Raw genomic sequence first — 15,763 nt, forward strand, 5'->3', positions numbered from 1 at the left:
ACAACAAACATATGTTCTTTTAATTCCTACCACATTAATGATTAAAGTTCTTGCTAGAACATGATATTGTATGCGGTGTCTCCATTACATGCATTATTTTGAATAAATTGTAATGTATCTACTAGCAAGCGATAGTCGGATTATTATGTTCCCCTAGTGCATTATACAGTTTATGGATACTTGTCACCACAAGTGTTCGTTAAAACTTGAATTTGGATCTGAAAATATCGAGTTAAATTATGTTCTCGATATTAGTATGCTTATTTACATCAGCGGTTTAGTTGATAGTGACGGAGAAATTATTAGATGAACAACGATGAGAGCAATTTTAAATCGACGTTGACGCCCATTGAATGATTGGACGGCAGCACGTATTAGCAGTGCAGTAGTCAACGCAGTGCCGTCATAAGGGTCAGGCTCAGGCCACGCTATGCAAACAACATCTATAAGACAGTCCAGTCGATACGCAGTGTTGAGGCAGGGTTTTGAGTTTTAGTCTGAGTGCCTAGGTTTGTTACTTTTACGACATGAACGCACGTCTCATTCAAGGTGGAATGGTGATGTTAGATATGAAGCACATCACGTGACGAAAATCGTGTGAATGAAGTTACGGGAAATCTCGTTAGAAATATAACATATCAAGTTTACCTCATTTGTGTCATTTTAATAACACAACATCACTGAATAGCTACCGGCGTCAACGATAGCTGAACAGCACGTCGAATAGAGCAATTCATCATTTGATCAGATTAGTACGACATTGTCAATTTATTAAAACAACATCGGTACAGTCTTACAGTTCAAAAAAAGAGAGAGCGAGGTGTCAACAAGTTGCAATAATTGTTATTCATAGTACTCACCCGCGTTTCAAAGTGACTTCCAGTTTTACACCTTGTACTGGTATGCCATTGGGCGTAACTACCTCTGTGAAACACCGTAATCTAATTATCCTTCCATGGCGATTTAGAAAAAAAATCACCAGATTTTGTAGACTTTTTCGGGCACAAGCACGCGACCGACCATGCGCCTGACTTTAGAGTGGGCACATAGGATGCCATTTTGTGCCATGGAGTGGATATTTGTCCACAGTTTATCAAGTTATTGGCAAACTGCGAGACCGAACCCATGATACACTGACTACAGAGTGAGTACAGGTAATCTGACAACAGATTTACGTTTCGGTATGAGCCCCGTGGCCTCTGACCTTTGCAGTAAGATCACATGACATGGCATAACAAAGGTATTGTTGAGTAGGAGCTAGGGTCAATCCGTTCACGATAATGAAACGATTAAATGCTTGATCACGTGATATTTGTGTCATAAACTATTATCTGAAGCTAAACTCGACTGATAAGTTGATATTCACTGAAAACCGTATGCAGACAGTACTGTCCGGTAAACTTACCGCTACCACCTGCAAACGATCACCCCTTCTCTTCCCAACTCTTTATTCCGATGAACGTGATAGATGGGATAACATTAATTTCAATGACAAAGAAGGAAAATTTCATCGTTTATGAAGGCCATAAAAACGATCACTGATGGTTGGTTGCTTGGTTTACAATGTAATTGCAACGCAGAACAGACGTCGTTTGGTTTATGAAGACTCGATCAACCGAAGTGAACGTGTTGAAGGAACAACATAATCCTTTGACCATTATGACAGATTAAGGTAAAACACCAGTACGTGTAACGAGACGGGGTCAGTGGAGACTTGTAATTGACTTCTGATTGTAAGCGCTACCAGCATATTATTTGCTGTTGTTAAAGTATGCTTTTGTGACTAGAAATGAGCTTCTGCCTACGAGAACAACAGTATATTCGACGTTACACATCGCTAGTCGCACGGCAACATGGAAAACCGTTGACATAAGTGGCTTGATCGGATGGCGGTCGGATGATTCTCAATTTCAGCGGTATACGTGTTAGTAATGGTATGCCTTGTCTTAGTGTTATTCCTTATGAATGCAACAAAAGTGACGCCGAAGTATTGATAAGTATATGAACAAAATAATGATATCGCTTCAATGATCGATTGAGAACCTTCAATCATATTTTAATTGTGCTGTCTGGTCGGTATACATGGTCATTGTTACAAAGATATTTTATCTCAGGCAGAGGTTAATGAACCTAGCGGTCATCGACACCAGTAAAATGGTTAATTAAAACAACAAGATCTCAATTATAAGTCGATATGCACACCTTGTACTAAGTTTGAATGAAATCGCTTCAGGCATCTCTGAGTTATCAGCGTGAACGGCAGGACGCACGCACAGACGAAGGCACGCCCGGACGACCGGACGCACGCACGGACATGACCAATCCTATAAGTTCCCATGACGGTGTCCGTGGGGACTAAAAATGTAGATCAACCATGTTTGCATTGCCAGGAACTGGCAAAGTTTATTATTCTACAGTTAGTGTTTGGAATTTTAAAAGATTACATTTTAGATAACATGAAAGTAAAAGTTCCATGTCTATAGCACATGTAGTGTATCTCTACAAAAAACTAAATATGTGCTAAGCCACACGGAATAATATTTCCTGCTGATAAATCTGTATGTCGTCGTCTTCTTATCGAAATACAGGCACATCTGAAATTCAAATGCAATAACATATAGTTTAACTTCAGTAGGTAAACACAGAAACTGAAGTGTCGCACCCTGTCGCATCAAGACACCTTGAAAGGAGTTTTAATTTGTTGACACTACTCAAAGATTGTATAAAAATAAACTAGTAAGGTGGCATTGATAGACCTTAGTTGACATAACCCCCACGTATGCCCCTAGGGAATCCACTGACCTTTGAACTCTTATGATGGTGTTTATGGGTTACTGTTGTCGGCTTCCACATCAGATGTACAGTAATTGCAAATCTGGTTGCAGGGAGCTGGCGTTGCTTCGTCCGGATTAGAGCCGCAGTTGCCATGGTTTCCGCTGATGAAATTTTGCTGGCAATACTATCGTAGTTCAACAGAAAAATAGTTTTAGAATGTTATTGCACCTACCCTTTACCGTTTACGATTCTACAGTTCATAATTTCTCGATTCCTGATCTTCATCTTTTAATGTTCTATCGAAAAATAAAGTTTTACCACTGCAACGCTCAACTGTTCGGATATAGGTCCCGCATTTATGTGTAATACGATGTTGACATTCCATAATCAGGTACAAATCTTTAAATTTCCAAGCTAACCGTTCTTGTTTTGCTGCATACAGGGCATCTTACAAATTTTACGTAAGACAAATGGATTATCTCAATATTGCCTAGTATCAAGCTAATTCAATTTCAACATGGCCGACAATATTTTGTCCCGCTTTTCGGTCGTCAGATAAAATGAACGTTTGTCTGAATTTGAATTATGGCGCCAAATATATTTCCGTGTACTCGTACAACTTATGGACATTGAAAAAACAAATGGGATTTGTTTTTTCGTTGTATATTGCTTGTACTCGCAGAACTTTTTAGATCGGTCATGTCATTATCAGAGGTATCTTTAAAATTGGAGACAGCTTCTCGTAGTTTGAGCGTGCATGTTAAGAATGTCCTAACATGTTCGGCTTGGTCCTTGTCTGACACGCGCATGCGCATAAATATATATCGTCCGTCCGAAGGCGGCCAAGGTGATAATGATAACTCAATTTTTAGATTAACATAACCCACATGACATAAAAAGGACCGCAGTTACCAGTTCCCCTTGTTAGGGTCTGTTTACAACTGAGCAACAACCTTGAAAGCTTATAGAATATGTCCGCAACCCTCTAAATTTTGTGAATCAAGAATACGTACAAGTGTATTGTCTACACTGGTGAGTTAATGATACCAGGTTGTGGCTTGTACTGAAATGATACTGATTTATATCAAAACATGATTGAAGTCAGAAATGAGACTTTTTGCTGTCATAAGCGAAGAGTTCTGAACGGTTGGGCGGCGGGACATTTAATATTTCGAGCGTGGGTTTTTATGTTTGATGTTGATCCTGGCGGCTACTTTGCTCTCTGCAAACATGACAATAGCCGCAGCATCAATAACGGTGTTGTTTTTCAACTCACATGTTTTTGATGACACTTGTACTGGTACAATTTCTGGCCGTCCTCGGTGAACTTTACTTGTGTAGCACAAGCAGCCTGGATAAACAGAGGCGATAGATATGGTATAAAGTCTGTGAAAAATCTCGAATGAGAAGATGTGGGGTAATATGTCGAAATAGACCTGTTTTTGGTACTCTATATGTGTCTCACTATTTGCTTGTGACTCTGTTCTTGTGTCTGTCTGCCTGTGTCTGTCTGTGTGTGTGTCTGCCTGTGTGTGTGTCTTTCAGTCTGTCTGTCTGTCTGTATAGGGACCAGGTAAAATGGCTGATTTGCAAACCCACATTTTGAAACAGCCAATGTTTTCTGCGTCCGACGAAAGCATGTATCCATCTGTTGGATTGTTGAATTATGATTTCATCGGCTCTGACAAAGTCTGCATGTTTGCACTAAATGACAGTTTACCTCGGACATAGAACAGAGGGCGCTCGTCGCACAGTATCGTTGAGTGCTCCACTCACGCTGATAACAGGAACGTTCTGAGAACAAAAGCAAATCATGGAAGATAATCACTCAACTCACAATTAATGCAACAACTGTTTGGTGTCTACAATGGAATTGTTAGAAATGCCTTCTAACACCGCGTGTGTGTTAAATCATGGGTCTGAGACTTTTAACATTAGAGTAGCTGTGGATCAAGTTGTAGGAAGATCTGATAGTCCCATGACTTGAAAATTTGGCAAAAATACATTTCTCAGTACTATGCAGACACGAAATTTGTCCAATTTTTCGGATTTCGACCAAGTCACGTGACTGGCAGACAATATTTTCCTGTAGTGCCAATATCACATGTTGAAAATAATGAGATATAAATCAGCAAGAAAGCTCGTCTAACAACCGCTATGTCAAAATAGTAAATTTTTCGCAATATTTTTCTTCTAAAACAAAAAAAGCAATATCTTACATGTCACTGACATTTTGAAATCTAAACTAGGTATGTCAAGTTATTTTATTTAGTGTATGGTGTCTTTTACGTCGAGTAATAATTTTCTCTCTAAATATGCAGAAAAATTTATGCAAAAATTTTGAGTTTAGACGTTGAAATTTAGTACCCTTTATAAAGGATACGAATTTGGCGAGAAACAGTAAATTTACAGTCACAAGACCACGTCTGTCACCATTTGTCATATTCTATCTGTTGTGGTTTTAAAAGATGAACAAGTTGACCCAATTTCAGTCAATTCTGACCATAAACATGTAATACAATTTTGTTTAATTCAGTATGTTTTCTACATTGACCGATCATCTAGCACACTCTAGACCTTAAGCAGCCGCTGAAGAAAATACTTGCAATGTGAAATGACTTTTTGTGACGGATAAAAAATCGTAAAAATTGTAAGTTTAGAATTATGTTGCATGGCAATGCCAGTTGATGGAATTTCTTCAAGTTTCCTGGGATATAGAAAAACCTAATAATTGCATTAAGGTTTATAAAATTTACAACCCCTTCTATAAAATAGTACATTGATGAATTGGTCAGGACGTACCAGTTGGTCCCCTGACAACACAATCATCGTCATTGGTGTTACACAGGTTCTCTTCACAGTAATTTACACAGGTTTCGCCGACCACAATTTGACCCTTGGCATTCTTGTTGTCCTCACAGCTTGGTTGATTCCCTGCCCACTGATGATGAAACAGAATTGGGGCCGATATTAATATTTGAAAAGAAGAAGACATGGGAAGAAAAAATTACATATAGGGGAGATTGATAAACACTTATACAATTGTAAAATTATAGATATTGTCACTGTTATAGCGAACAAACTGAAGATGCTACACTTATCTTTAAATCTTCGTTGTGAAATTTTGAAAATATACATATTTGTATGTTTCAGGTATAATAGTCAAAACCCTGTAATATGCAATATATATGAATCAGTATTATGTTTTACTTCGTTGCAAGTGTAACCAATGCATTGCACAGCAGATGCAGCCGTGTACCACTTTCAACCTAGGAAACGGACGTATTTTTTAGAGACAGGTCTCCACTTTTGACACGCGTACGGGTATGGGGTACTTCATAGATTTCCTGACACACGATTGATATCGTGAAAACAAAATACCAACCACTCTCTGCTTGCAACCTTTCTTCACTTGAATTACGCCGTCATCAATCAGTCTGTACCGGGTAACACACACCTGCAAGAGTTAAGGATGATAACATTTGATAGGTCCTCTGGCTCTCATTTCCGCTTTTAAACCGAACGGCAGAGAACTTACGACAGAATTGAAATTTAGCTCTCCTGGATTCTTATTCTTTTGGTACATGGACATCCATGAGAGAGAATAACAGATTTATCACCGCCTATTTTTGGCGCTACTGTGATAGTTTTTCGTGCCAGGAATCATCACCGGTCGTCATATCAACGCACGAGGGCCAGTCTCATCTCAACTGAGTCTGTGCAAGCCGGTCTCACTATATTCACTGCTCTGAGTCGTTTGATGTACATGGATGTGAACAAGCCGCTGGTGGTAAACATTATCTTGTGAACATCACAATTGTTGCTAAGCGCCTGAGATGAACTTTATGATATTTTTAAAAATTTCTAATTACTGTTCAGTGACATGAGTATATGTAGATTCTGACTGAAATGAAGCAAAATCGTCTAAAATAACCTTGAGAATTGCCTCGCAGAGGGAAACAATTAACAAAACGTAGAGTGCATATATTAATGAAAACACTTCAAGAGAATTCAAAAGCGCTCGACTTTTTTCGATTTGGCTCTGAGAATAAATACAAAAAAGACATAATATTGCCGAACCCAATGGAAATCAATTCAGTATTCTTGTCTGCTGTTGCATTTACTCTGGAGGGTTGATGACTCTTTGACTACAGGTTCTATATCTGAACAGAACCCTATGGCTGAACGAAAACTTGTTTTGTCGTTTGTATCGTAATTTATCACTCAAGGTAGTTCTCTCACCATATTGTCGTCACAAGTCTCAGTATCTTTCGTCTTTTTACAACCATCCAAGTCAGCGGTCCAATCACAGACGTAACATCGAAGACCTACAAATGAAGCCACCGACCAATGGAAGTGGAGGTGTATGATTACGTTAGGGTTGTAGGTAATTAAACAGTGTGCAGACAAGAAAAGTAGTTCCAATTTTACTTTTTGAAATGCATCTTGTTGGAGTATATTGTAACCCCTGGATTTTATCTACCTCACATTGCATTATGACAAATTTCAGCTTTCAAAATATATGAAGCTGACCAAGAGTTAAACCTTTCCGTTTCCTTTCACTTTGGATTAAAAATCAGATGTAGGAAGTTAAACATTTGGGTGACTGACCATTATTCAATATATAATGAACTATTTGTCAAAACCAATCAGGGAAACTTTTCAACGCACAAAATGTAACATTCTGCCTAAATTATCGGCCAAAATGGAAGATTTGCTTCTAATTCCTCCCATTTGACGAAAGTATGCAGTGAAGTTGATATATTCTATCCATTTTATCTTTTCCTTACAGTAGATTACGATATATTTTTAAAAACATTTATTGGTATGAAGAAGTGTAGGTTGACACGTGACATATTTTAATTTTACTGATCAGAAATTAAAGATGTAGATAGGCGGTCCTGTACATAACTCTTTCCTTACCACGTCATTCATTAAATATAAAATCATGAATATATGTGATTGAGATTAGTGCTAGTACTTCTAACCCAAAGAAAAGATCAAGCAGCATTTTCCTACAGTCAGTAGGACTAAACTTAAATCTTCCCTTGTCTCTTTTTAAGTTCATATCGACTTAGACTTGTTGCGATGTAATTTTCCGCTGCAGGCCGCTTTGAATCATACGCCCTCTATGGCCGAGCCTGCTTATTAAACCCGACAAACACTCCTCACGTCAGGTTCTGGGGCGTCTGTATATCGCCAAAAACACTAGCATAAAGTTGTATGCAGCGACATGTTTCTGATCATTCATAAGCACACCTCTGCGAATTTACAAAATTTGTTTCCTTTCCAATGATGCGCTTTTACTATAATTCATTTCGAAATCTGTAACCCCATATTTCATACATACACACTTTAAAAAACTAAAAAATACTAACCCTAACTCTCTACATCCCTTTTAAACTTACCATCTCTCACAGGCTCACCACAACCATGTCTTTTTATTTCCTGGAAAAAAATAAGTAGAGATTTTTAATGTCATGTTGATCGGTTAAAAAGGCAACAGTTTTATCGGGTAGGCAACAAAGTGAACAGGATCATAGAAAACATACGTTTATCATTTTAACGTAAATAAGATTGTGAAATACGGTATTTTAATGTAAATAAGATTGTGAAATACGGTAGATTTCAAAAGAGACCGGAGTGAAGCTACGGTTTGAACTTGAATGACAAGATATAAGTTTTGGTATGTTCTAAAACTTGTAATCGAAAGACGGTCTACTTCAAATCATTTTAATAACGGCAAAATCAGTCTAGTTCGTGTAGCCCTAGTAAAGACAAATGTAGGTTGCGTGTTCTTCGTGCTCGTTTTTCGGCGTTGAAGACTTGTGTTTGTGTATAACTTCATGAAGCATAAACATGCTACATATCATCAAATTACAAATATGATACCTTGCCAGGTACGTCATTTGGGTAAATTCAAGAGGTGGTACTCACAATACATTGCAGAGAATGCAGCCCTTTATGGGCTGTCTATGGCAGATGTGACGACGTTATCAATTTGTTGGGTACCACTTCTTGAATTTGCCGTCGTTCGTATTAGACTTTCGTGCAGATGTCTGCGCGTGAGTCTTTTATGGTAAGTACTTACCATTGCGATGGCGTTGCTGATAACCATGGCAACGAACAGCGAAGTGAACATCGACTTCATAGTTACTGAAACCGAGTAGAAATAGCTTAGAATCAAGTTGTCAGATAGCCATAGATAGACACACAGACATACAGGTGAATAACCAGACACGATTATACTCGGATAGGAATAATCGTGTTTATGTTTCAGAAGCCTATGATAATGAGCTAAACAACGTCAAGTTAACACATGTATTTGCTCCGAGACATCGCTTATATTTCCTCTTCTAGAATGAACAATAAATGTACCTTTTAATATTGATTTGGTTCTATAAAAATTATATTTTCTCATTCTAATCCGTACAAGATGTTTAATTACGAACTGTGAAGCGAGCCAAAACAGAGTAATAATTATTTAGCCATATGATTTCTTAGGCAAATGCTTGAGTTAGGTCTAATCAGAGTAATCAACAGTTGTTGGTTAACAACACTTTTTGCCTTCAATTCAGCAGAAAAAATCTTATGTACATCTAGCTGTAAACAGTTATGTGCAATCACTATTTATGTATCTCTCTCTGTCTTTCTTTTCGTTTGTTTTGTCTATCTGTCTGTCTGTCTCTTAGTGTGTACCTATATACACACACACTCACAAACACACAAACGTTTACGTTCTTTACATTATGCTATCATCTGTTGTCGTCTTTACAGTAAAGAATTCTAAAAAACTGGCTGAGTCATCAGGACATACGAATTTTCTCATTCATGTATACGCATTCCAGCCGTAATCCTGACCACGGCTTTGTCACAAGTTTGTGTGAGGTCATGAAACTATTGACATTGGTGGCGGACGTTGAAGTTTACACTTGAACGGCAGGTATTTGTACAATGTCATGGTGCATGAACGATCAAAGGATTGATAGAATTTCACATACGTCCTTATGTACTCGAACACGTTGGTTCATCCCATTTATTGACGATTTTATTAATTCATCAAACTAAAGAATTATGCGGGTAGTGGGAAAATGTGTTAAATTATTGTCATCCTGTATTATACCATAGACCGTATACTAAAACACTCCGTAAGCGTCGAATTCGTTTATTTTAAAGGAAAAAAAATTGTTGCTTCGAAAATATTCAGATTGCTTTTATTTTACAGTTGGCGATGGAAATGTTAAATTACAGTCTAGTGTTATACTTGTCTATTGAACGCCCATGGCCATGGATGACGAGACGGATCGGAGAAATTCGTCGATGAATATGCGTCAATTACATGGTACGTACGTTCTGTGCGTATTGCAGCCACGGTATATTTCGCCATAGACATCCCGATTTTTATGTCTACCGAGATACTCTGTTCATAGACTATCACACATCGAAAATAGTTACGGGTCGGCGCATCAAAAGCCGCGTCTATATTCGAACTAATATTGCCCGATATTAATAAGGTATGTTCTCAGAAACAGTAGCAAAATCAAACCTTTTTTGATGGCAAGACATTTTGTCTTTGGGAATATCAAGTAATTCTCTTCTTCAGAAATAGAACAAAATCAGAGACATCAGGTCTGCAGGTTTGAGGATCAAATCGTCGTTATGAAGGTTTTAGAAGTGTGTGATTGTAAATTTGAAGAAATTCGATTCTAATGGTGCCTTTTATTACTTTTATTGCACGTTGTTATGACCTTCGTTCATTGTGTACAAAGCATCATAAATTGCACCACAAATTGTAGATAGTGAGAGAGAGAGAGAGAGAGAGAGAGAGAGAGAGAGAGAGAGAGAGAGAGAGAGAGAGAGAGAGAGAGAGAGAGAGAGAGAGAGAGAGAGAGAGGGTGGAGTGTCAAGCAATACAGCGAGGCACAATATGACAGGGGTCGCTATTTTCTTTAAGTTGCCAAGTGGCGTTGTCGGACCTGTACATCCTGAAAAATCGGTTGGGTCAGTCACAGCCACCAGACACTTTGGAGAACGTTTATCGTCACTATAAAGCATATGCAGAACACGGTTACGCAACAAATATAGCATAAAACATTCCCTGTATGACGGACACATAAAGGATGTTAATAAGATTGATGCCAATAATAGGAAATTTAATGTACTGACTTTTGAAGTTAAACAGAGTTCTTGCCGCTTTGCTGTTGTGACAGCGCATGTTGATTATCTGCTGTTTCACTTGACTTTTGTTTTTTTTCATGTAATTAGTTTTACGGTCTCATTTTTCTTAGTCCCCACGGACACCGTCCGGGGGGACTTATAGGTTTGGTCATGTCCGTGCGTGCGTGCGTGCGTGCGTGCGTGCGTCCGTCCGTTCACGCAGATATCTCAGAGATGCCTGGAGCAATTTCATTCAAACTTGGTACAAGGATTACTTCATATGTCATACAGATGCACGTCAATTTGTTTTTTGATACGATCCAATATGGCTGCCAGGCGGCCATTTTATTATGATTTTTTCATGTACAGAGCCATAACTCAGACATGTTTCAACTGATTTTATTCAAAGCTGGTACAAGGACATTGACCAATGTCATAGATATGCACATCAATTTGTTTTGTGATACGATCCAATATGGGCGCCAGGCGGCCATTTTGTTACGATTTTTTCATGTACAGAGCCATAATTCAGGCATATCTCAACTGATTTTATTCAAACTTTGTACAAGGACATTGACCTATGTCATACATATTCACGTCGATTTATTTTGTGATACGATTCAATATGGCCGCCAGGCGGCCATTTTATTACGATTTTTTCATGTACAGAGCCATTACTCAGGCATGTTTCAACTGATTTTATTCAAAGTTGGTACAAGGACATTGACCAATGTCATAGATATGCACGTCAATTTTTCATGTGATACGATCCAATATGGCTGCCGTGCGGCCATTTTGTTACGATTTTTTCATGTACAGAGCCATAATTCAGGCATATCTCAACTGATTTTATTCAAACTTTGTACAAGGACATTGACCTCTGTCATACATATGCACATCGATTTGCTTTGTGATACGATCCAATATGGCCGACATGTGGCCATTTTATTACGATTTTTCCATGTCCTGAACTACAACTCAGACATGTATCAAGCGAATTTATTCAAAAGTATTTTTATCACAGACCTAAAGAAGAGGACTCTATCCTCTCTGAGGACATGTAATCAAAGTACCCATTAACAAGTGGGGACTGTGTCATCAACGATGACTTGTTCTTTGTATCTTTGAAGCCTAACAGTAAACAGAATAAGATGAACTGCAAACTTTCTTCTTAAATAGCTACACCTACCTTTAAGTTGGATTTAACACGGCGCAAGTGATATCTCCGAGACCAAACACGCAGGCGATGATTTCTCGTTGTGCTCAGTCACTTGATGGCAAGGCTGAATGAAAGAAATGGGGCAATCTACACTTATAGTGAGTCAACAAGGGTGACACCTCGAAAATTTCACCCCTCGATTTCAAAGAGTTCATACGTCAAACTATACCAGTGCACGTGAACATACCAACCATCATATAGCATTGAAAAAATATGTTCAAAAATAACATGTTTTATTAGCAAATGTTTGCTTTTATTCGAGTTTACACAGTAAACATTTCCAGTTCATTTGCTGTCACCGATGTAGACTCGTGTGACCCAAAGCCACGGCGCATTGAATACTATATAGATATAGATTTAGAGATCTCAAGAAAAAAAATTAAAATTGTTAAACAATGAAAATACAACACATCAATTTATTAAGAACAAATAAAATAAATGAAATGAAATAAATTAGAAAACTTCGTGTACTTAAAGGCCAAAAACAACGCTGATTGATTGATTTTGGGCTGCAAGGCAATAGGGAGATCTGCAGTATCAGTAATATCATCTGAGTACATCAACAAATCCAGATTTGGTAAATGCTCATTGACAAATATTCCATCTCTCTCATTAACACTCATATTCGTCTGTTACTCATAGGCTAAACAATGATGGGATAAGCATACAGCCTTGCCTCGTATCAACTTTACTTTAAAAATAGTTTGTCATACCGTTATTACACAAAACAACCGACTATAATTTGGAGAAAACTCTGCCATGAAGGCAATAAGATATAAGCCTTTGCCATAAATAATCACGCCAAACACAATCAAAGGCTTTTGAAAAATCAACAAAGGTAAAACATATCCTTCCTTTACGATTCGATAGATATTTGTGCAATTGAATGCAAAGTAAATGTATATTCCACAGTAGAAGAACCCTTTCGAAACCCAGCCTGTGCTTCAGTTATTAAATTAAACTTCTCAACCAAATCAACAACACGATCGTTAAGAATTTTGTGAAGATTTTGCTGGTCATTATATTGATAAAAGAGATATCCACTGTAATTATTGGTATCACCAATTGACATCATTTTATGAAGTAGATAAATAACTCCCCTACCCCATATGTTTTACCAGAAGTCAAATAGCATGGTAAGGTCAGTTAAATACTTTGATATCACTTGAACACTGCACTTGAACATCTCATTCACAAAGCAATCTAGACCGAGTGACGATAGTACCTTTAATTTCAAAGTTAAATAAATGGGGAATTTAAAGACGCAGGGCCGGGCTCATTTTCTCTACACAAGTCACAATGCTCATCATGCTTTGCCAACTCAATCTTTATCTTTTCATCGAACTTATAATCGCCTGAGTTTACATGAAAGTCCGGTAAATTTTGCAAATAGTTAAACCGGTCTGATGATCCCATAATGTCGCTGAAAGGCGTACTTTTCCGCCCCAAAAGCATATTATGTTGTAAGTTCTTCTCAATTACTTTGATTCCTCAATTTACGAAGACTTTTATGATGATTTCTAGCTTTTACATATTCCTTACTACTTCATTATTGGACTATTTCCTACATGCAAAATAGTGAATGGTAGTTAAAGCAAACAATGTGCAAACTGTGGAAATCTATGTAAAATAGTGTACACCTTTACCAAGTTCAAGTTGCCCCACCCCTTTGGATTCACTTCCTATCTTTCTGTTGGTAAAATAGTTTTGAAAAATAGTAATTATTATGTGGATGAAATAGTAAAAGGAATAAAAACGGAGGTATACTTTAGAGTTGTTGTTTATAAACAGTCTGTTCATGTAGAGCTAGTTTCGAACTATGACACAAAAAGAATTCCGATTCAAGGTACCCAAAAGATAAGCCAGCACCTGTAAAAAATATACGTTTTCAGTTGGTTTAATGGAAACTATGATTTCAAACGCTAAATATCTCTGAGTAACTGTTACTTGTAGAAAACGAACAAAAGGGTGAACTCAGCAGTTTCCTCATAAAATTTAATTTATTACGAAAATAAAACTAATTGCTAAGTCAGGGATAGCGTACTACTAAAAGTGTACAGGCTACTTATCTCAGCTGGGACGGCAAAGTTCCAGTCTCAGAGTTGTAACAGTCAGTCGGACGAATGAACAGTCCTTTGGCTTGCAGGCTAAGCAGTTGCACAAAGTCTACAGTATGTGTTACATTATTTCTAAATGAATTTTGGGGTTTTTCTTTCTTTCTTTCTGACTTCACAAGTCCCACTTATTTGCAGCAAAGTCAGGAAGATTGTGCCCCTGCACAGAATGTGGACTGTACAAGCACAAGCACAGGGGGAGGAAGGACTAAACAACATCCCCCAAGGGGAGGGTGGGCTATACAAGCCCAAGCAGGGGGGGGGGTAGGGTGGACTATACAAATCCCCGCACAGGGTGAACTACCAGTATATAAGCCCCAACACAGGGTGGAAACCCCAACACAGATTGATCTATGTATGCCAATGTATTTTCCCTGAGCATGGGGTCTTTTAGAGGTCACGACCTAAAACAGATTTATTTTCACTGAGCTAAGGGGTACTTTAGGGTTCAGAGGGTTCCGGGGGGGGGGGAATACAAGCCTTACCTTTGTCTAGTGTGTAACTATTACTTTACCATAGCTATCTCTTTACAGTATTTCAAAGAAAACAGTCCATATCTGTTAATTGCTCTCCCTAATCCCCTTCATTAATTTGTTCTGCTGATCACCAAAGCGGGGGTTTATCACCCTGACAAAATAACTCGTTAGCAGCTCATAAGATAGTAGATGGATTTTTTTGAAATCGGACCCTGAGAGATTCCCTTCCCCCTTTCCGTCTTCAACCTTATAAGTTGCTAACGAGTTATTTGGTCAGGGTAATAAGTCCCCGCGTTGGTGATCGGCAGAACAAATTAATGAAGGGGACAAGTGAGAGCAATTAATAGATATGGACTGTTTTTTTGAAATACTACTGCTGATGTGCAGCTTGAATAAACTCTTTCTCTGATTGGTCCATTTTCACTATTCACAGCCACTTAGGGAGTCTATTTGTATTGTTTTCATTTATATTGGTCAGATTCAGCAACCAATTGGGTCAGATCTTCTTCAGTGCTGCACATTAGCCCAAATACTATACAGAGATAGCTAGGGTAAAGTAATAGACACACACTAGACACAGGTAAGGCTTGTATATTGAAAAACAGTTTAATACATGCCATTTATTGATCTTATTCATAACTTCTAGACGAATATTGCTCGCGATACCCTGTGATTTGACGCAATTCAGAGAACGCAGAGTGGCTTTATGCAGCCTGCGAGTAGTGCACTGTCTGATTAAGACGTGGCGAATTACACACAAAAATGAACAGTCACATTAAATCGTAGGGAACCCAGAAATCTGGTTGTTGTTGTTTTTTTGTATTGTTGTTTATGTTTATTAGTCGTGTTGTTTTCGTGGTTGTTTCAAACGTAATGTGGATGTCCTAAGAAATGCTACAAGGACACTATCATTCTTTGACCCGATGTAACTCTTTGCCAACGTATACTCGTCTATGAAGAGAGTGTACGTTGTCATAGAGTTACATCGGGTCAAAGAATGATAGTGTCCTTGTAGCATTTCT

General features: G+C 38.1%; 1 protein-coding gene across 1 annotated transcript; it reads right to left on the reverse strand.

The window, feature by feature from the left end:
• Positions 1-2,377: 2,377 nt before the first annotated feature.
• On the reverse strand, positions 2,378-12,249 carry LOC139152674 (uncharacterized). The gene is made up of 10 exons (XM_070725956.1): positions 12,122-12,249; positions 8,867-8,931; positions 8,184-8,223; positions 7,018-7,103; positions 6,161-6,232; positions 5,578-5,716; positions 4,496-4,569; positions 4,052-4,126; positions 2,803-2,959; positions 2,378-2,594 (listed from the first exon to the last, which is right to left on the reverse strand). Exons 2-9 carry the CDS (start codon positions 8,924-8,926, stop codon positions 2,825-2,827), a joined length of 681 nt encoding a protein of 226 aa, XP_070582057.1. The 5' UTR covers positions 8,927-8,931; positions 12,122-12,249; the 3' UTR covers positions 2,378-2,594; positions 2,803-2,824.
• Between the last annotated feature and the right edge of the window lie 3,514 nt (positions 12,250-15,763).

This window comes from Ptychodera flava, chromosome 16 (genome assembly GCF_041260155.1).
Source record: "Ptychodera flava strain L36383 chromosome 16, AS_Pfla_20210202, whole genome shotgun sequence".
Lineage (NCBI taxonomy): Eukaryota > Metazoa > Hemichordata > Enteropneusta > Ptychoderidae > Ptychodera > Ptychodera flava.